Here is a 21,925-nt window from a genome sequence, read left to right on the forward strand (position 1 = left end):
TCAAGTGTCCTGTTTTCCGCAGGACAGCTCATATTGACAGGCTTTGTTTCGCTGTTCTTCTGCATAGTTTCCCCACAGTCACCCTTAAATGGACAGTGGGCATAATGGGTCAGTTGGGAAGATCCTCTGGTCTATCATGAGTGGCCAACGGAGCTGTAAAGTCAATGGAGGTCTGTCCTGTTGCAGCTCACACATTGTCACCTTGCAAATTCTGAAGCTGATCGCCATGAGTACCTCCCCACCTATAGTTAAGTAACACAGCTGAATACAGGTGTCCCAGTTTGTGAACTTGAAATATCTGGGAGTATGATCGAAGCACACCCCAACAGTAAAAGGACCATGCTCCACTGTAGCTCATGGTTCCTAATTTCTAGGCTGGCTCCTGTTAAAATGGCTGGAATTGCTATTCACACCACTATAGAATAACGTCTCCTGAGCATATCCTAAATGCATACCTGCCAGGGTCTATACTGAAGCCGACAGGACCCTACGCTACCAGACAAGTATGTATTTGAAATCCAAATATACCAATATCCAGCTTGTTCCTAGAGCATTCTTCTTATGTTCACCAACACCCAGGATGACAATACAGTTAAAAAAACATGAAATAAAAGGATGGTAAGCGGCTATAGACTGGTGGGCATTAGTAAGATCATTTCACTATTCATGCCTTGCAGGCTCTTTTCTTCCTTGTTTGAGTCTATGATTAAGTCCTTCTAAAAATGAAACGTGCTAGGCTGTTTTTCTTGGTGCCATTTGTGTCCATTTAAAAATTTTAAGAAGGATGAGAAAAATTTTTTCATCATCCACCGTCCAGCCCGTTTATATAATTTGAGTGCGGGATATACTTATTTTTTTATTTTGTTTGGACTAGTGAACATAACTGCAAATTAATCTTTTTGAAGAAGAATCTTCTATAGTACTAAGGGAGTAACCAGATCATCTTATTCCACGTTTGCATCCGAACTGGTAGTTAGAATTTTTTTTGGTTTATGTATTAATTTTGTCAGAGTCCTGTTAAAAAATGAATACTGATCTCTTTATCATGCTATCTCTAAGAGAAAAGATGCCACAAAGTGGAGTTATATTTATGCACAAATAGATGTTAAGTGCTGCTCTTAACCAATGGTATTGGCTGGTTTCCAAGATAAACAATACAGATCTGATGCAGAACATATCCATCTATCTTTGGATCTATTTTGACATCCCATTTATCCAAATCACCATTTATCATGTCTGGCACTTCTTGAAATGAATTGGAATCTTCAGTGTGATGAATGGAATCTGTAATTAAGATAATGGTAGTGATACATCTAGAAAAGCAAATAATAGTTTATGTTTCTTCTGATCACCAACACCATCTTTAATGTTATTGTTTACTTTTGTTGTACATGTGAGGCTTCAGATTGACCATAGAATACATACCTAGCTTATAAAGTATTATAAAATCTAAATTAACTTGTGCAGCATCAGAACCATCTTTAACATGGGGTAAAAAGGGGCAGCTCCCCTGGGGCCAAGCAGCTGTCCTTTGGGCCCCTCAACAGTCACATGGTCTGGAAGTAGAGGTCTGTGTTGGCTCCTCTCTTTTGGCCTGAGCATCACCAGCTGCAATGCAGCACCAGAATATGATACCATACCACGATAACCAACAGCAGGCAGCCATCAACTTGAGAAGGGGAAAGTAGTTCTATTTTGAAGTCTATTATTGAAGTCACAAAATGTGCAGCACATTGAAATGTAATACTAAGAAGAATGTTTATATCAAGGTTTGTTATCCTCAGAATGTATGAAATTAACTTGAAAGGCTGTTGAAGATTTGCCTTGAGAGGGCCATATATGGATTTCAAATATACTTATATATTGTGATGAAGGCACCTTTAAAATGCCTGCATTATTGTGTTGATTTAAAGTGGGAAAGAGCTGAAGAGTCTAGCTGACCAACATGATTGAAGCACAATAAGCAATAACCCAAAAGTCCACATTAGGTATTCACTGCCCCCTTGATATCCACCACGATAGTCTTCAGCTCTGGACCATAAAATGCTCAATTGATGGCAGTAAGTTTTTCTAGGCAGTCCTTATCTACAGAGGTTCTTACAGAAGTATGGCATTTGCGAAGTCCTGGAGAGCCTTCTCTTCTGCCATACAGACTAATTGAAATACAAGAAGTAACCACAAGATAGCGCCAATACTCCACGAATGAGAGCATCATAAAATCAGAATAAAGGAGTTAAAAAAAGGACAAAATTAACTCATCATTGTGTCGATGAGTTGCTAAGAGTTGCTTAGCTTTTCACAGCCCAACACAGACAAAGGAAAAGTGTTCTATAAACCAGCATGTTAATGTATATTGGATAGGACTTGCTGATGAAGCTGGGGTAGAGTATTACTAACTCCTTTAGAGGGAGAGGTGTCACTGCGGAGTTGCAAAATTTGACGAATACATGGTGCTAGATACTTTGCCAGCATATGAACTACAAGTGTGACACATTATCATAATTTGAAAGATCTTACCTTTCATCTCAATATCACCAGGTTCTATTTACTTCCATGAGTATGCAATTAAAAAAGTAGATGTCTAGGACAGAAATCACCCTGCTTTTCTGCATATGGGCCTTCTCTAAAAGCAGACTTCCCCAAGCCCTTTCGTATCATTAAAAACAGCCTTAAGAATTGTTGCTGAAAAGAGCAATAGGTTTTATGGTGTCTAGCTGCGCTTTCCCTTTTGATCTGTACATATACCTAGATCAAAGGGGATTTCACGGTGAGTCACCCTTAAAAAGCTATATCCACCAGCACTTTTTTGGTTAGGGTTTTGGCTTGCAAAGTTTTTTTTTAGTATCCACCACATGTTAAATTTAATTGGAGGTAACTGTTGCCTATATCTTTCTTTACCATAAGTTAATGGATCATAGTGGAACGTATGTGTGATCTTTTTTTTTAACATGTAGTAATTTTGTAGAATCAGACCTTATGTGACATGACATTTTAGATATGTAATGCCAACTGTGCAGCCAGGCTACGCTATACATTCCTCACTTAAGAAAACATTTTCATTACAGACAGATGCTTTTGATATGGGTTTTGGGTCATTGTTGCTAAAATAGACCACTGCTGAGAGGCAACTTATCTTGTGTTTGTACAAAAATGTTATCCCTTTTTATAGGGTGTACCAAGTTCTTACAAGAACAGAGAAGAAATCCCCACTGGTAACAGACCGTGGGGTGATTTATAACAGCAATGTGTTATATCACTGTGTGTGAAACTGATGGAAATTTGTGTTTATGAAAAGTATTGCAATACAATCTAACATAATTATCAGTTTAGCGATCTAAACTGGTAAGGTACCACATCTCAGACCCAAAAGTATAAACCCAGCACAACCATCCATTCTTGTAGGTGTCCCCCCTTTTTCTCCCTAAAATCTCTGGAATATTTGGATGAACCCTTTTAATGTATGTAGTGTAAGAGCGATGTTTGAATTGTTGTCGTTAAAAGATAATAACAATAATAACTCAAAGCAAAAATTATGGCCAAGCAGTTGAGTTTTCAAGTCAGTGCTGAGTTTGTCGTCAAGTTGGAGTTGGTTAGAGTAAGTGATTTTACGTCAAACTCACAAGCCTGACTCACTAACTTAACCACAAACTTGCAACAGTTCTACTCTTTAATGATTAGACCCCAGAGGTCCAAGGATCAGAACTCTTTGTTGCCCCAGATGTACTTAAGTGGTGGGTTTTAACTGTATTTTATTGGTCTGTAAAACAACAATTTGCAAATAAAGTGACACAATGTACCTAACAAATGTTGCCCAGTGTTACCAAAAGAGAAATGCTACAGTTGCTATTTGGGAGATGATTGTTTATTTTAAAAGTCACCAGTACTGCAATAGTTAAGGATATCCTGGAAGCCAAATCTGTCCTCTCCCCTCCCCATGTTTCCAGACTTCCTCTTGTGGTAGTTGCAGAAATGTACATCTGGATCTCCTTCCATACAAAGGAACTGTTTTGGAAAGCCACAGAGCTCAGAACTAGAGGGAGCCTGGAATGAGCTGATCATCTGCGAGAAAGATTGTACTTCAAGAGGCTGAAAACTAATCACAGCTCCTAAAAAAATGAAGAACAATCCCTTTGTCCATCTTTCCATCTTCTCATTCCAGTTATTGATTACAGTTTATTATGTTATGAGTGCACCCTCCCCTATTATTAAGTTTCCAGGAGACACTTCACCTAAATCTGACAAGGAACTAGTCACTGTAAGTAATCTTTCATCTGGTTTGATGGCAGTTTTTTCACCTTGGAAATATGTAGGGTTAATATATTTTAAGTACAGCATGCATGCTTTCATCTCATATCACACACGTATACTTACATCTAATGTTCTGCAAAGTGAACTGTTACAATCTGTTGTTTTTAACTTTACCAATTGTTTTGGAATGTTTGAACTGTTTTACAATGTTTCCAGTGAATACCCTTGCTGCCCCACAAGGGGAGGGCTGGCAAAGTTTGAAGAAGAGCAATCCCCTGGATTGCTCTGATTTGGAATTCTTGGGCCACTTTAAGATTTTTTTTTCAATTTGCAAGTTTTCACTTGCAATACCACAAATAGCCACCGGGGTGTCGAAATATCCATGTGGTTTGACCACATTTGAACCATAACTGGATCCTTTCTGCACTCCCTTTAATGGCTCACAATGCAGCCATTTTATGGAAAGTGTGTTAGAGAGGATTGGGAAGCGTTTGTGCAAGATTAGCTTGGGGTCTTGGGCTGGTTTGCTCCCCTAACTGCAAGATGTCCCACACAAAGAGTACCCAAATCCATTAAAACTTTAAACTTATAATGTTATATATAGCATTTAACCTTAAGTCTCTGTGCCATAATATGAAGGGTTATGAGGTAAAGTATCTGTTAGTATTTTTATAGAAATATTACTAAAAAAAATATTATTTTAAAAATATTTATTAATGCAAGTAAAATTCAGGCTGGGTGGCAAGCTTTCTAGTATGTAAAAAAATGTGTTTTTTTCCTTAATTTCCTGAAGGTACTGAGATACAATCACCATGCATGAGGTGATGGACAATTATCAGCTAACAAAGGCAGAAATATACCAAGGATTAGGTTGTGTGATCCCACACTAGGAATCACAGGCATGCTTTCTCAGCTAGAGCTTCAAATGATTCTATGTCATTAGAATTGCTGGCCCAATACATGGTATTGACAGGCATCTTCATTATTCTGCATGGGTGTTATAACTATACAACAAGTAAATTGAAATTATAAATCAATAATGTAGAGAGTGGTGTCATACTCATACTATTACACAGACTAATGTTAACCAAGGATGTATTTAGTTGTATGACTGGGCAAAGCAAGTACAATTAGCCTGTAAATCTGAGGACTAGTGTCCCAGTGATAGTGAATATCACTTTCCTTTAATACAAGAATCAATAAACACATCAGATGTTAACTGCTCACTCACCCTGTTTGATCTGCTAGAAACTAGTTGGGCATATTGAATCAGTTTTAAATTCATTACTCCACTCCACACAACCTCAGGTTTATTGAAGTTGAAAATGTGTGTGTTTTTACTCCCTATATGTTGAAGTCATGAAAATATGAAGCTATATAAGCTATATATAAGCTAAACAGAAGATATATAGCTCTATTTCAATGTTATGTCTTCCACTGCTCCCACGAGACACTATAGACCAAGAAAGTAAAGGCAGACACCACTGTGTCTAATAGCAATGTCTAAAGTACACATGATACTGCTTTGTAACATTTGAATAAAAGTTGGATCCTAGATTGGAGAGGATGTGAACCTTCTGTTAGTACATGAAGTACTTGTATTCTCTTGGTCAATAGTTGGCTCCCCGGATAAAAGCAAAAGGGTTTTGGTATTCAGTGTTTCCCTTGGTGTTAGTAGCTTGCTGTCTTTGTGTTGTGTTGTTTTGTGTTGTAACATTCAGCTTTGACCATATTAAATCATTACGTCTCACCTTTTGCGCACAATTATAATATTTAATGTATTATAATTTTGTGTTTTTGTTGGAATGGCAAAACTGCATGCATTTCTAATGACGTTAGTACTCATGTCTTCCAGTACTTGTGGTATATAAAACAAATATCCCTGAGTTATCACTACTGCTTCCAATTTAATCCAAACCATGGAAGCCAATCAGAGCATAGTCTTCTGTCCACACTATTAGTATAGTGGTTTCACACCAAATTAATTTTAGCTCTCAGATCTAGTTACCTGCCTCTCAATAGGTATCTACCTTATTTGTCAAGGAAAATTACATTCTCTGTAGTATTCCATGACCATCGAAATGTAGTTACTCACAATAATTAGTTTTTTTTCCCCACATATTATAATCTTCAGCCATTCAGACCAAAAGAAAAATAAGCAAATGTACATTGCAAAACAGTAGAAATTCAAGTCCCGATAATATTCTACAAGCCTTACAAGCCTTTCACCTTCTACCGGTTCTCTAAGTCAGCGACCACTGAGTTACAAGGTTGAAGATAGTATACGTATACTAGAACTCATACCTAAGTGTTTACAGGGCTTAGACAAATGGAGGGCTAAACACGTTGAGTCTTTGAGACAAATGCCCAAGCTGCATCCTAAGTTATGAAAAAGGTAGATCCCAGAAACCCATTCCAACTTACCAGCTGCTGCCAATTTTGACTGTGTGTTATTTCAATCTTGTTGAAGACTAAATGCATATGATCCTGTGTTCCTAACCCATTACTAGATACATTACCTGAGGCCAGACCCTAAATATTCTATGTATTAGTTTGTCTTTGTCGATTTGAGCATGTCGTACCCTACATACTACTAAATAGAAATATATCCAATAATAATAATAGAGCGCCCCAAGAGGGAGATATTACAATGATTCCTACTGCAAGCTTTAGTATGTGGTCCTTCCTCTCCCTCCAGGGCATAGGATTTGAACCCATCTGAATCTTGTAAGTGGAGGAGATGGGAAAAAGCTTCCTGACCGAAAAAAGAATTGATATGCCACTGCTCTCAGCTTCATTGTGATGAAACAGTAACTTACTATTAAACTTAATACAACTTAAACCATTATGTTGATTTAAATAAATGCACAGGCTACCAGTAGTTTCACTATTTGTTGATGGTTACAGCTACATACATAGCAGCTCCTCTTTAACACAATTGAAATCTACATCTTAAAACCAGTGTGCAATGTTTTCCTTTCAGCAATATTTGCTTAAATACTATGGATGCCCTAAAGAAACATGTCTGATGGAGCTTAAGGACACTTTGAAAAAAATGCAGAAATTCTTTCGGCTGCCTGAAACTGGAGAGCTAGACCAGAATACCATTGAAACAATGAAAAAGCCAAGGTGTGGCAATCCCGACGTCTCCAACTACCAATTCTTCCCCAGAAAACCCAAATGGGAAAAGAATGATATCACTTACAGGTAAAGCAACTTTGTGTCCCAGCCCAGGCACCACTTATAACATTATAAAGATAAATGTATTCCAACTAAAGTTATATTTCTTTCTTCCAGGATTATAGGGTATACAATAGATCTGGATTCTGAAACAGTGGATGATGCTTTTGCTCGTGCATTTCAAGTCTGGAGTGATGTCACACCTCTGAAGTTCACCCGGCTCCATGATGGAGAAGCAGATATCATGATAGATTTTGGACGATGGGGTATTCTAATTTGTTTAGTTTTCATTGTGGCTGAAATAGAAATCCTGGGTCTCTTTGTAACATTTCTCTTTTTCACAGAACATGGAGATGGTTATCCATTTGATGGGAAAGATGGACTTTTGGCTCATGCATTTGCACCTGGATCAGGGGTTGGTGGGGATTCCCATTTTGATGATGATGAGCTGTGGACACTTGGAGAAGGTCAAGGTAATCAATACCTAATTTACATTTTCAACTTAATATAGACTATGTTGCTAAAATCCTCTAGTCTGTTATTTTAGAAACATATAATTTGACAGCAGATAAGAGCCATCTGGCCCCTCTATTTCCTTCTGTAAAGACTGAAACCTTAATCAGACCTTGGCCTTGTCTTAGAATAAGAATAGCAATATGCATATCCCATGCGTGTTTAAATTCCCTCCTCTGCGTTGTTAGATGCCATCATATTTTAGAATGTTACTATCACATCCCCTCTCTTCTCTCCTCCATGCAATACATAATGAGCACTTAGATTGTACAACTTGTGACCACTGGCCTATTGCTCTGTTTTATATTGCATCATTTGTTCTTTCCTGATTTTAACACACACTTCTTTCGATTTCAGTTGTGAAAGTGAAATACGGGAATGCAGACGGAGAGTTCTGTAAATTCCCCTTCCTGTTCAGTGACAAGGAATACAACAGCTGTACAGATGCTGGACGAAATGATGGCTTTCTCTGGTGTTCAACCACATACAACTTTGATGCAGATGGAAAGTACGGCTTCTGCCCCCACGAACGTAAGAAATATATAACTTCATGTATTGAGTCACATCATAATTTATCTGAGAAAGATTGCATGTCTACATCTTTTCCAGTTTGGCCCAATAAAAGTTATCATCTTTGACTAAAGACTCCATGCTCAGACAAAATGATAGTATTAACATAGTGTTAACTAATGTTTGATACAAATTAGGTAACGATAAAAGCAGTTGGTTCTAGAAGGTGTGTAATAAGGCCGAGTTACTGTTTTTATTGATTGACATTATTTTCATTCAATGGAAGACAAGTATTAATAGATTGTGACTACCCCTGTTAGTCATGTGTGTGGTGTGTGTGTTTCTAGTGCCTTGAAAAAGCAGGAAGTACAATATTTAACAGGAAAATGAATCCAGTTTGCTCTGATGAGTACCCACCACCCTCAACTCTCGCAAGTAAATCCTTTCTCCGGAATTAAATCTTTTCCCATGAATATAGCCATTCTTCTTTAACTGACAGAGTTTCCAGTGCATGCCTTCAGCATGTTTTTCCCTTTTTATCAGTTATGTGTCACAGTAAAAATAATGGTGCCCTGGATATTTGGGCCAATTATCTGCAACATTTGCCCACAATCATAGGTTCCACAAAGAAAAGAATATCAACTGCATTGTTGAGTTCCATCGTTGGAACTTATATAAACCAAGACAAATTTAGAATGTTAATAGACAATGCATTTCTTGAGCTTAACTACTGCTATGTATTGGGTTTATTCAATAGAGAGAGTTAGCAGAGGAGAGTTATGGTTTTAATTCCTCTGGAAGGTTCCTCCAACAAGAAGGACTGAGCTGACCCTGTGTAACGTATAATTCAAAGTGTGAAGAGATTTTGGAGACATCTTCTTCACTTGTCAATGCCAGTGTCAACGAATATCAACTTGCAGGGTATGTGAGGACAGGAAACAAGAAACACAGACAGAAGGACATATGAGTGCGCTAAAGATTGGTGCTGATTCATTCGGTAGTTTGTCCTGAATCAAATCATTTTTGTCTGTGTTACCAAGAAAAAAAATCACTAGCCAAATCATTGGCGTCTGAGAGAGATGAATCACTGAGACACTTTAAGCCAGTAAGACGAAAAAAAAATGATTGCTTTATGTGATGTGGAAAACAAAACAGTATTGGTTATGTATAAAGACTAATTGTTTGAAATGTGAGCTTGTTACCATAGCAACCAAACCAAGAGCTAATCAGCTAGAACATTCCATAAATTGTTATGGTGATAAGACCTCTTTCCAAACTTTGTACCAGAATCACCTTTTTAAACAAAAAAAACCCAATTGTTTTAGCTCACTAGATTTGGTGGTATTGACCTCTGTGGTTTGTGAAAATTAACCTTGTAGAGAATTATAAATTATTAGTAATAATTCTATAGGGTATAGCGCCAGCCTGTATTTTAACCGAAGCAGTCCTGTGATTTGTTATAGAACATGAAATCTTTATCAATAGCGTTTTTTGTGTTATTAATTAAACAATATATTGTCATTTCACACTATTTTTAAGATATTCTGAAACATTTGTTGTAATCAAGCATCAACCCAAACCCTCTGGGAAGTAAAGGGTAGCTTGAACTGCCTGTTTTACATGTCTGAGGGCACTTTAATGGCTCCAGGCTATCCACAGGATTGCTTTGCAAGCAGCTGGAATACATATGTTTCTGATTAAGAAAGCTTTATTATTCCAAGACTTGTTCTTCAATGCCTCCGGCCTGAGTCAGAGTCATCATGAGTTCTGAAACCACTCTTTGTTTTCGGATCACAATGGTTTTGCAATAGAACGATCAAAAGAGACAAAGAACCTTGCCTGTACATGAATTTCATTATTACTTGGGGTTTAAGGTTTATTACAAGAACCAACAGATCTTACAAATGTTCCAAATAGTTCATGCAACAGTACATTTTATATTAATCCTTTTCCAATACCTAATAATTCCAACTAGAAAATTGCATCCTAAACAGGTCTGAATTATTTCAGCCCTTTCTGTGGCAGCCTAAAACTTCCAGCTCTTCTGGCACATCTAGGAACTGGAAAGACTGCTCCCAGAGCTCTACTTCTCCTTCTTTATATATGTGTCAGGATTAGGGATGTCCAAGTTAAAAGTTGAGAGTTGGTACCGTGTTAGCCGTAAAATTACAGGAGACAAGTGGAGTTCAAACTCCACTTGTCTCAATTTAAAAGTGGAAGGCTGGCTGCACATAGGGGTCGGGCTGGACTTAAATCATCCTCAAAGGTCCAGGAAGTTGTTGGAACTGGAGCAGAAAGTGAGCATGGCCAAATACTGTTCCCCCAGGTGACCCCATGGGCATCAGCTAATTTTTTCTGGGCTCTACATTTAGTTATAATAATGTGAAAAGTAGGAAATGCGAAGAAGAACAATGGGGGCAAATGAATGGTAAATTCTGATGAAGTTAAAGAGCAGAGAGACAAAATTAGGATTATATGTAATGTTTTGTGCATTCAAATGATTTGTCACCTTGAAGAGAGTTAATGTATTTTGATGAATTAAATTACCAAGTCTTCTTCATCTTTTCTAACAACTTGCATTAGAGTTCTGGGTATCACTAAGTCAGGAATGAAATAAATACAATAGTTACATTAGAATCTCTATGTTTTAGCATGATAAAAATTGTTAGTTATTAAGGGTCATGTCTTTCTCCCCAGTGCTCTTCACTCTGGCCGGTAACGCTGATGGAAAGCCTTGCAAATTTCCTTTCAAGTTTCAAGGTACCAGCTATGATGGCTGCACAACCGAGGGAAGATCGGATGGCTACAGGTGGTGTGCAACTACAGAGGACTATGACAAAGATAAGACCTACGGATTCTGTCCAGAAACTGGTAATGATACAGTCCTTGTTCTGTGTGTAGCGTTAATGACAAATGAATACCAGACAAAGCAGGATACTTGGATATTGGTCTCCTTAAAGTGTAAAGAAGCAGCAGAAAATGTGCTTATAAATAAATATTCCTTTATTCCAATGTTCCAATGTTGAGAGGCATACAAGAATGTTGTATTGAAGTAAAAAATTGACACCTATAACAAAATATGCAATCACATGAATATCTTGGATAGTTACCAGAGTTGTCTTAGTCACCACTGAATAGGGGAAATCTGGCGGACAACTTTATCACTGCAGGCTTTAGGGAGATGTTGAAGCACAAATAAATAAAATGAAGAAAAAATAAAAGAGGAGTCAAAGTTGTCTCAAATACTTGCTGCTTAGCCAAGAAAAGCAGGGCATTCTGGGCTATGGTGTGTATGAAAGCAAACAGAAACTCACTGTGGGAATTCTGGGGAGCTTAACCATTTCAATGCTAAGCACACCCGGTGCACACGTTTGGCTAATTGCTTTAAAGTCTGCACTGGTGCTAGAAGTGGGTATATTATTATTTTTTCTATAGTTTTCCATATGAAACATTTTCTAGATCACCTTCAGATACCCCCCCCCTTTCAAGTATCTGCATCCCCGTCTGGGATATAATTCCCTCCAGTACCTAAAAGGTTAATCCAGAAGCTAGATGTAGGGTATCACTGGGAGGCTACATCATATATGATTATCTAAGAAAAAGCTCCTTCAACAACTACAGATGTTTAGAGCTGATATAGTTTAAATAACATAGTTTAAATAATATAAATATGTAGATTAAAAAACAAAACATATTTGGTCTACGGTACCAAAAATTATTTTTTTACTCCTTTTTCTTGGATATCATGCACCTGGATATAGTGTTTTAACCTTCGCTCATCAGGGATTGTAGTTGACATTGCGTATTAAATAAATCTCGGTTTATATTTTCCCAGTCTGAAATCCTTCCATGCTCTCTTACTTGTAGACACTGACCGACTTATTCATAGAATAAAACCCAGAGTCATATAAGGTTATGTTGGCCCTGAAATTCTGTCACAAACTAACAAACCTTCACTTCTTCCATCTGTTCCAATTTTTTTTCTTAATTAAATTACATAATTTATAGTTTATAATAGAACATTATTTAAACACATAATAAAATAGAGTTTGGTAGCTAAGGGCCCATAAATGCCCTCATTTCTTCTTGTAATTAATGTGAACTGAAACAGGAGGACACAACCTTGATTCCAAATTGACAAAATCACCCTACATGTGGCTACGGCCACCCAGGCAATGAGTTTACTTTGGGCTTTTGTAAATATCATCTGGTTTGGGTCTTCTATAAACTTTTAAAAAAACATTTTGTTAGTCTAATGCTGCTTTGGAACAGAACAGATTTGGAGAAATCCAAAGAACGCATCATTGATTTAAGTTGGGCGTATTGCTGCAAGGGTTCGTTTAAGATAAAATCCAGTTGTGTGCACATTGATACTTTTTACTTTTTTAATCTACCAGTTGCTATATCTTATAACTCTCTATATAACCATCTGTTCTCAGCATTGTCCACAGTGGGTGGTAATTCAGAAGGCTCTCCCTGCGTCTTTCCTTTCACCTTCCTTGGCAACAAGTACAACTCATGCACTACGTCCGGACGCAGCGATGGCAAGCTGTGGTGTGCCACTAGCAGCAACTATGATGATGACCGGAAGTGGGGTTTTTGTCCTGATCAAGGTACCCTAAGTGGTGTAATAAAATCTGAGCTAGGCTAATGTTCATATTTCCACATGCTAGTTATACAGTGTTGGCAAAGAATCATAGACTGGCACTGAGATGTGGCTGTTTTATTTACTCTAGTGTTATAACAGCTATATGAATAGTCCCTTAGCTCAAGAGAACAATAACATTATTCTAAGACAGAAATATAGCTAATTTGCTAGTAATGTGGTTGGTACCATGTTTATATCAAACATTATCATTTTTTAAATTATATAACGTGCCACCTTTGTTCTTTTCCGTCAGGTTATAGTTTATTCTTGGTGGCTGCTCATGAATTTGGGCATGCCTTGGGACTTGAGCACTCCGATGATCCAGGGGCTTTAATGGCTCCAATTTATACTTACACCAAGAACTTCAAACTCTCACAAGATGACGTTAATGGAATCCAAGAACTCTATGGTATGCACCTTCTCTTCACACTTGATGGGATTAATGGCTTTAAGTCAAAACTGGTTCCTACAAGGAAAGTAAATAATACTTTATTATTTCTGGAATAATTGTGATATTTAAAGTTATTTAATAAAATGTGTTGTTTCCCTTCCCAAGTTTTTACTTCACCGTAAGGGTGGTAGGTAATTGTAAAATACATCTGGAAGAAATTGTAGAGGTTAAAACAGTGAGCAAATTTAAACAAGCATGGCATAGACAAATGGCTATTCTGAATTTAAAATGTGACCAAAGAATGAACCTCGAACGCTTTGAGGTTTTTACAGAAGCAAAATAATGGGCAGGCTAAATGGGCCAGAAGGTGCTTATCTGACAACAGCGTTAATAATCACACTATATGTCTAGCATGTCTTTTGTTTTCATTTTCCCCAGGACAGTCAACTAAGGTAAAACCAGGACCGGGACCTGCTCCTACGCTGGGACCAGTGACTCCAGAATTGTGCACAAAGGACATTGTGTTTGATGCTATTTCTCAAATCCGAGGGGAGACATTCTTTTTTAAAGACAGGTAACAAGAAAAAAGTGACAATGAAGAATTAAGTGCATGCAAATGTTTGATACAAATTGTATCAAACTCAATGGTGTATTATGTTTGTGTTCAACTGTAACAGTTTCCTTTAGTGAAGGTTAATGAACATATTGAATACTAGAGTAGGATGTTTTTGAAGGAAAATGTAATGAAGGTAAAAGGTCCCCATTTGAATGTATTCATTGTGCATCTCCCTGGTCTAAGATTTATATGGAGAAGCGCGAACATGAGAAGCAGGCCATCCGGACCCCTGCTTGTGGCTACCTTCTGGTCTGAACTGCCTGAAAAGATCGATGCTGTGTATGAAGATCCAGAGGAAGAGAAAACCGTCTTCTTTGCAGGTAATTTAACGATGACAAATATAATGATAATTCGACATGATGCTTTCAGGAGTGTATTCAGGTTTGCGTCTTTACTTCAGGATAAAAAATTACCCATTCTTAAGAAGATGATGTGTATTCAGGGTATTCATTAATGCGCACTAAAAGACAAAAACTATTGAAGAAAAGTACCTCGGCCTGGTAACCCCTAGCTATGTCCTTCTATCCTCCGCTTACTATAACACATGTCTACTGTTGTTTTACTTCTAAATCCCAATTTTTGCTTTTAGGTAATGAGTATTGGATCTACTCTTCAAGTGAACTAGAAAGAGGTTATCCGAAAAAACTAACAAGTTTGGGACTGCCCCCTGACGTACAACGTGTGGATGCAGCATTTAACTGGAAAAAGAACAAGAAAACTTACATATTTGCTGGAGACAAGTTCTGGAGGTAAGTGATCACACTCATGGTAGACCTCACAGCATGTGACCACTGGGTCTCAAATATAGAATTTCTGTTCAGACAAATATCCATTAATTTCAACGTTTATATGAAACTGATAATATGACGCATGCAAAATCAGATTTCAGTCTTTACAATGACGGCTTGCTGCTATTTGCATGCATAATGCGGCTGAACAGTATAAAAGCTGCATGTTAAAGGTCAACCTTGCTGGCAAGAGAAGCTCATGATGGTAGGCCCTTTGTAATTCCTATGTAGCATTCTCAAAGACTGGAAAGGTACACAAGATAATGAAAACACCCCAAAGTGAATGTGAAATTCCATTTCTTTTAGAGAGATGCATTTTAAAAGCTGCAATAAGCCCTTAATACCCCTGGTGGGAGCACTTTAATATTAGGCACATGCCATGAAACTATAATACATTCAAGCAAAATGCAAGACATCTCAATAAGACAAGGAGCCATCTGTTAACTAAATGTAGCATTGAAGACACCTTTTTGCCACCAAATGTCCTAACTTGTCATAAAAGAGAGATTGGACCCTAAAGTGCAATTGTTTGCTCCTTCTTGAAAGGGATAACATTTGTTGAACAATATGTTTATGATCAGTAAAGATTTATTTAAGATAACATTTCTGCATCAACACAAATAGACATCATTGTACACTATAAACCACACAACAGGTGCAGAAGACTGTTCTGCAGAATGCCCCCAAATGCATTTGCCCCTTTACGTACCCCCAGCTATTACCCTTGCAGAAAATGTGTTCAGCCAAACACATAACCTGATAAATGCTTTACTTACTACCAGCCATCTCCATCATTGGGTCCAATGGATTTCAATTGAAGCACTGTCCAGTCACTGATTGGCTGCTCAGTCAGTGGCACAAATTATTGGCCCATGGAGATGGAAGGGAACTGCAGCTTCTCCTTAAAGTAATTGATTTTTTTATCAAATTTGTAAGCAATGCATATTAAAGTACCCATAAGGTAGTGGGACTTTCAAGGACAGTACAGTTTCCCTTTAAGACTGATCCAAACTGTGAATGTTTTCCAGATTATTAGTAAAAATAGTATGAATAGTCGGTGTCTCATTGTCTGACTGCCTGGATAACACCATCAAGCATTCATATGTCTTCTCGTCCTTCCACTAATACATTTTTACTTTCTTTTAGATATAATGAAGGGAAGAAGAAAATGGATCCTGGCTTCCCTAAACTAATTGCAGATGCATGGAATGGTGTCCCTGACAGCTTGGATGCAGCACTAGACCAGAGTGGAAGTGGTACATGAATCACTTTCTTTAAATAACATGTTAACAGCAGAATTCAGTGACATAAATAAATTACTCAAATGTAATGGTACTGATAATTTAAATGAGATGGCAACAAAGAAAATAATATATCACTGGCTCACATTAGCAGGAGATAAAGTTAGACACGCCATTAGTTAGACAAGTAGGAAGTCCTTTGTTTGTTAGGATAATAGATCTCACTTCTTTATAGCTACCAACAAAGCCCAGTATCTCACCAGTACCTCATCTACAAAGTAGTATCAGAAATATACAATAATCGCTAATTTGGTTCATGCTGAAACATTTTTTATGGATCTCCCTACCTGAACTTAAATATTGTTAGAAGAATTCTTTCTTGGTTCCTTTCTGCAATAACTCATTTTAATTTTTGGAATGCTGTCCTGTGTTATATATGTTTTGATTTGGTTGTTTGTTATTAATTATCATATATTTTCCTTTATATTTCAGGATACAGTTATTTCTTCAAAGACTGGTACTACCTTAAACTGGAAGATAAGAGCCTGAAGATCGTGAAAGTCGGCAACGTCAAAAATGATTGGCTTGGCTGTTAAGATGCAGCAATCTCATATCATCTTATACATTCCTTCCCTGTATAATTACTCGGGACACGTCTGTCTCAGTTATTGCATACAAAGATATAATAATGGCCCAGTCTGGCACTGGCATTTGTGAAGTATAGGTACACTGGTATCATTCACACAATAATTTAAATATTGTGTACCCATGAATATATTATAACCTACATTGTACCATGGATAGAGCTGGAACGAACACTTCATTCTTTGAAAGCTTTCTCTGCGGTTCCAAATTATTATTGATCAACATCCCCATAACTGTAAATTAACTCACTATGGTGCTTTAGCACAAAGTAACTATTTCCAATGTTTTTATAACTGCAATTTATATACCATTGCCTAAAACAGAGCAACAATATATCCATGTCCTTTTTGTAACTTTATATTAATTCTTCATCTAAATATACATGGGCACAGGCTGCCTACATTAAGATGTCCTGTGGAATCATGGCAGGTTCCAGGTATACTATATACTCTGTAAATGTTTCAACTTTGTAGGCAATTATCCATTTTCATTGGTGTGGTCTCAATAAAAACATTTTTTTTAATAATTATTATTATAATTTTTTTTTTTTTTTTAGAAATGACCATTCTAATTACTGTAAAACATCAAAAAATGAAAATAAATAAAATGCTAAAAACCTTTTTTCAGTATGCGTTAAGTGCAAAGTTGTCTTTCAATTACTGTACAATGTTACACATCCTATTCTTGGCCAATAAGCCAAACATTTTCCTTGGTTCAACTTGAATACCGAATAATTTAGGTTACCTAGAATGATCATGTGGCACATGAAATCTCAGGATTAAGGAAAGAAAAACAGATTGACTTTTCCTTTTATTTGTTAACTTCCAACCTAGAATTTAAACAGGTCACTTTTCCTTCTTTTTATAGTCTGGTATAATTCTATCTCCTAAGAGTTGTTTTTGCACATGTTTCTGTCTTGTTGTGATCCCAAGACCACAAACTTCTATTGATTACCACACATTAACCTCTAGTTGTGTCATAGGATAGACAGTGGCTTTTGATGAAAAACAGTCCCAAGCTGCTGAACTGGGGGACTTTGCTGAAAATGACCCATTTTTTATGTGTTCTGTAATCTGGTAGAAATTAGCATTTTTTTGCCATGCTTACTAGCTCCTCAGTGCATACTGGTATGGGAAAAGCAGGGTACCCATCATATTAACATCTCATGCTAAATTTCCAACAAAATATTAATAATGGTTTTATGACATAATTAATAAGGCACATTTAATGTATGATAAAATCACTGTAAGTGAGTTGAGGTCAGTTGGAACATGTCATCTGACGACTGGCATTGAGGATTCTGATGTATTGTTTATTTTATTCCATGTATTTTGGCATGAAGCATTTGGAGAGTAGCATGGGCCAGTGCTCCACTCCACGTTGTCCTTCTTGCTCAGATATGGCAGGTGAGAATTCCAGGCCAGGAGTTCCAACACTCCCTGAGTTCACTCAGTTGCATCTCTTAATTGGAAGGGAGGCGGTCAACCACTCTACCTGCAGGGAGACAGAGAGAGACATGTGTTCCCTTAGGGAGCAGACATCAAAAAACTTATGGGTGGTGAATATCTTTATGATTTGTATCTTGGCAAAGGACAAGCCGCCTAAGCATAGTGATGAAAAAAAGAATTGTTTAGTGAGTGCTCAGCAGAGCATGAATTTTGATTTTATTTGTATGCTGATTACATTTGCCATCTAAATAACAATAAAGCAGGCTAAGCCTTTTTTATTTTAAAGTCTTCTGTGTATGAAGTGTCTCTGCATCCTAGAGGACTTTGTGTTTAAGGTGATCCTGTGACCAAAAGTACAATACTAGAGGTAAATGATTTTATATAATATCCAATAATCATCATGTTATATGTGATATGTTGTTGTATGGCAGCTCTCCATTTGGCACTTGGCTCCTTCTCAGTCAGTAGACATGGACATATCAAATGTCTTAATACTTTACTCCCTGTTCTATTTTGTTTTGCTTCAAGAAGATGATGTTGCAAGAATTTTACCCCAGTGTGGGATCAGGGTTTGTTTTTGCTTTATTTAGCTTATCTGGTCCAAGTGTGTTTTGACCCATTCAGGTAGAGTTCTTTTCCCCTGAAAACACTGATATATTAACACTCATTCATGCTGATGGCAGGGCAGGGCTGTTGTAACTGTAGCCTGTTGGGCTCTTATTCCTTTTCAGTGGTTTATTTATCTTTTATTGGGCATTGTAAACGCATATTTTATAAAGTTTTGCATTTATGGAAGGCTTACTTTAAAGTGGAATTGCTTAAGCCTGTTTATTGTTGCACCAGAGTATTAAGGGTTAACCTTAGGTAATTATTCTGTGTAGATTGGGCAGTCCTTTCCAGAAAACTTCAAGCTACTAACAGGAGGAGATTTCGTGCCTGCTGGTAATAATGGCAGTGGAGGTGGTTTACATAACAGGTACATTTCACAACACAAGCCTTTAAAGTCCAGCATTGCTCCCAAGGTACTATTCCATGACATTGATGGTATATCATCATCTAAGTATAATGTTACTTTAAAAAAATTGGGCCTTGTGAATGTCTGCTTTTGCACAGTAATACATTTTTTCTCATAGATGTTGGATAGGATGCCTTATGTAGAAGATCTTTGTGCATTTAGAATACACTTAAAGGGTCACTGTAATGCAGATGACAGCTGTCCCTTTAAATGTCTGTGGCTTTCCTGACTCTTATTGGCAAAGTTTGCTCATGCACTGTAAATCCTTTGTTTTTATTTTTTATTTTTGTATAAGAGAGTATTGCATCTACAGAAAATGCTGGAAGACCTGCAGCCAAACACTTCCCAGTCAAGATGCCTCGCTCCACGTGAGCAAAAGCCACAGAAGCGGCACAGACTCTGCTTCAAAAGATGTGACTCGCCCTACTTCTGCCCTGACTGTCCGTCTTGGCCTGGCCTCTGTATTGGAGAATGCTTCAAGCAATATGATACAGCTTACAAATATTGGTAGAGTCTATAACATAATTTCTCTAGTTTTCTAAAATATTTCATTTTAGTTTACTCTTCAACAACATATACCGTACTATGATAGGGTACATCTAGTTAGTGGCCTGAGAAAATGACAGGTTCTCAGTAGAAGAATCGGTCTGTATGGGGGGGTATCACTATACTTGAGGGAGCTGAACACATGTGTTATTTAGCGGTGACATATAGCAGGAGCTATAAATTTAAGCCTAAAGTTGTGTGTATATGAATGTATGTGGGTGTGTACATACAAAAATTACTATCACAATGTTTGAGGGCGAATTGTGACGGGTGTAGCCTTGACTCCCAGGCTGTGCCATGCCCAATGACCCGCCCAAATAAATACACGGAACGCCATGTGGGTCGAAAAGGCCACATATGATTTATTTACAAAAAGCTATTGCCACGCAACCCGTGACCATAAAGGTGCCTTAACACAACAGTAACGTAAATCACTTACATACATGAAACCACCATAAACCATAATACCCCAAAGCTTGCCAGGAGCTACTGAGGTCAAACCATGAATGCCACCTATAAGAAGGGGCAGACCGTGTTGCCCTGCTGACATGTGGTTTGAGGAACCATGCCCACCCAGGAACCTCCCACCACACCAGGGGATACTATCGCCTGGCAAGGTACCACCCACCAGCAGTAAAAAAAAGTGCCTATAAAGAAAAAGAGAAATTATATCAAAACATATCATATACAATAAATATAGCAGCATTGAAACATAATAATGTAGGGAGACATAATAAAGGGAGGGAAGATGGCACCTAAAACAGCACAAATCCCCCTTTCTAGCTGCCATTAATAACCCTCACCTCCCTCCTTCTCCTCTTCAACTTTGCATGACTGCCTAGCCCTGCTCTGCAATCTTATCAGGGCTCCCTCTGTTCTGTGTTGACCCTCTGGTCACCCAGTGCACAAAAAGAGTCAATAATATATGGCTTGATGGGGTAAATTGAATTAGAGGGCTTCAATGATGTCCCAAATAGGACGTGGGTGCAGGCTGACCAGATTTAAAAATATTGTTTTTAAATAGCAATATGTTACTTTTACTACACTATAAATTGCAAAATAAAAATATAAAAACATTGGGCATTTTTTTTAAACCCAAGACAAATATTCCTTTTTTAAAAAAAAAAATTCACCATAATTTTTAATATTAAATTATATGATACTATCAAAAGAGAGCCCTTCTTGTGATTAAAAAAATATATAATTTGTGTGTACACTAAATGACAAGAAATATACAGCAAAAATCTTAAAATAGCCTCTGCCACAAAGGGTACAATTTTGTTAAAAAGAAAACCAGCCTGGTCTGGAAGCGGTTAATCTTACTTTCCCCAAAAGCCTCCCTATAAATATGATGCATGCATCCTAAGTGTCCTGTTTTGCGTGTGACAGTCCTGATTTTGCCACTCTGTCCTGCTGAGCTCTTCCTCTGCAACGCTTTTCGGGACAGAGGTAGAGTTCAGCGGGATTCTAAATCTTTTTATTAATTTTGAAATATACTAGGAGCGCTTGAGATGTGTCGTTTTTAAAATAAGGTATTTTTTTTACTTACAAATTATTAGCTATCTGTTAAATTTGATATTAACCTAAAGTTTACCCTAATTTATGTTACGCCTTTATACCTTTAATCTGTGGCTCTCTTTAGAGATAACATGTCTTGCTTCTCTGACTGGCCGCTTGTCCTGTATTATGAATGGAGCCTTAATTTCTGTTCCGAGATGAGAGATACTCCATACGTAGGTTGTGTGGGGCACCTCACAAGAGCTTTTTGTCAAAATAGCTATTAAGGCAAACCACTGCAGTGCTAATACCACGCTACATGTTCCCTTTACTCTGTAGCCAATTTTCCTTAATTCAAATATTAAAACTGCAAGAGCTACAGATCCAAGGATTTTCAAGTGGGACCTTTTAAAGCTGGTGCTAATGTCTGCTACTAATGACTTCTGCAATTAACTATTAGACATTCACAAGGTCTTTGTCATCATATGAATGTTTAACTGTTTTGCAGAATTGGCACCTTGTGCTTATTTTCTCCAGTATATAACCAGGCATAAGACGCACCTCAATGGAGCCCAGCATTCAGTGTTACACATCTGTTGCCAGTAAAAGTAGTCTTGCTATGCAAACAGATAATAAATG

General features: G+C 37.5%; 1 protein-coding gene across 1 annotated transcript; it reads left to right on the forward strand.

Moving 5' to 3' along the window:
* The first annotated feature begins 3,986 nt into the window (after positions 1-3,986).
* On the forward strand, positions 3,987-17,262 carry MMP2 (matrix metallopeptidase 2). Its single transcript, XM_053449116.1, has 13 exons — positions 3,987-4,255; positions 7,232-7,455; positions 7,546-7,694; positions 7,773-7,901; positions 8,299-8,472; positions 11,149-11,322; positions 12,891-13,064; positions 13,353-13,508; positions 13,929-14,064; positions 14,290-14,426; positions 14,696-14,855; positions 16,041-16,150; positions 16,628-17,262. The coding sequence occupies exons 1-13, from the start codon at positions 4,115-4,117 to the stop codon at positions 16,729-16,731; spliced, it is 1,968 nt and encodes a 655-aa protein (XP_053305091.1). The 5' UTR covers positions 3,987-4,114; the 3' UTR covers positions 16,732-17,262.
* Positions 17,263-21,925: the final 4,663 nt, after the last annotated feature.

This window comes from Spea bombifrons, chromosome 10, assembly GCF_027358695.1.
Source record: "Spea bombifrons isolate aSpeBom1 chromosome 10, aSpeBom1.2.pri, whole genome shotgun sequence".
In the NCBI taxonomy this organism is placed as follows: domain Eukaryota; kingdom Metazoa; phylum Chordata; class Amphibia; order Anura; family Pelobatidae; genus Spea; species Spea bombifrons.

Bases quoted from the DNA above. Each gene is read 5' to 3' on its own strand.
- MMP2 (XM_053449116.1), top strand. From the start codon at position 4,115: ATGAAGAACAATCCCTTTGTCCATCTTTCCATCTTCTCATTCCAGTTA. The intron at 7,902-8,298 runs GTAATCAATACC...TTTCGATTTCAG, and splicing joins GACACTTGGAGAAGGTCAAG to TTGTGAAAGTGAAATACGGG. The intron at 14,065-14,289 runs GTAACAAGAAAA...CCCTGGTCTAAG, and splicing joins ACATTCTTTTTTAAAGACAG to ATTTATATGGAGAAGCGCGA.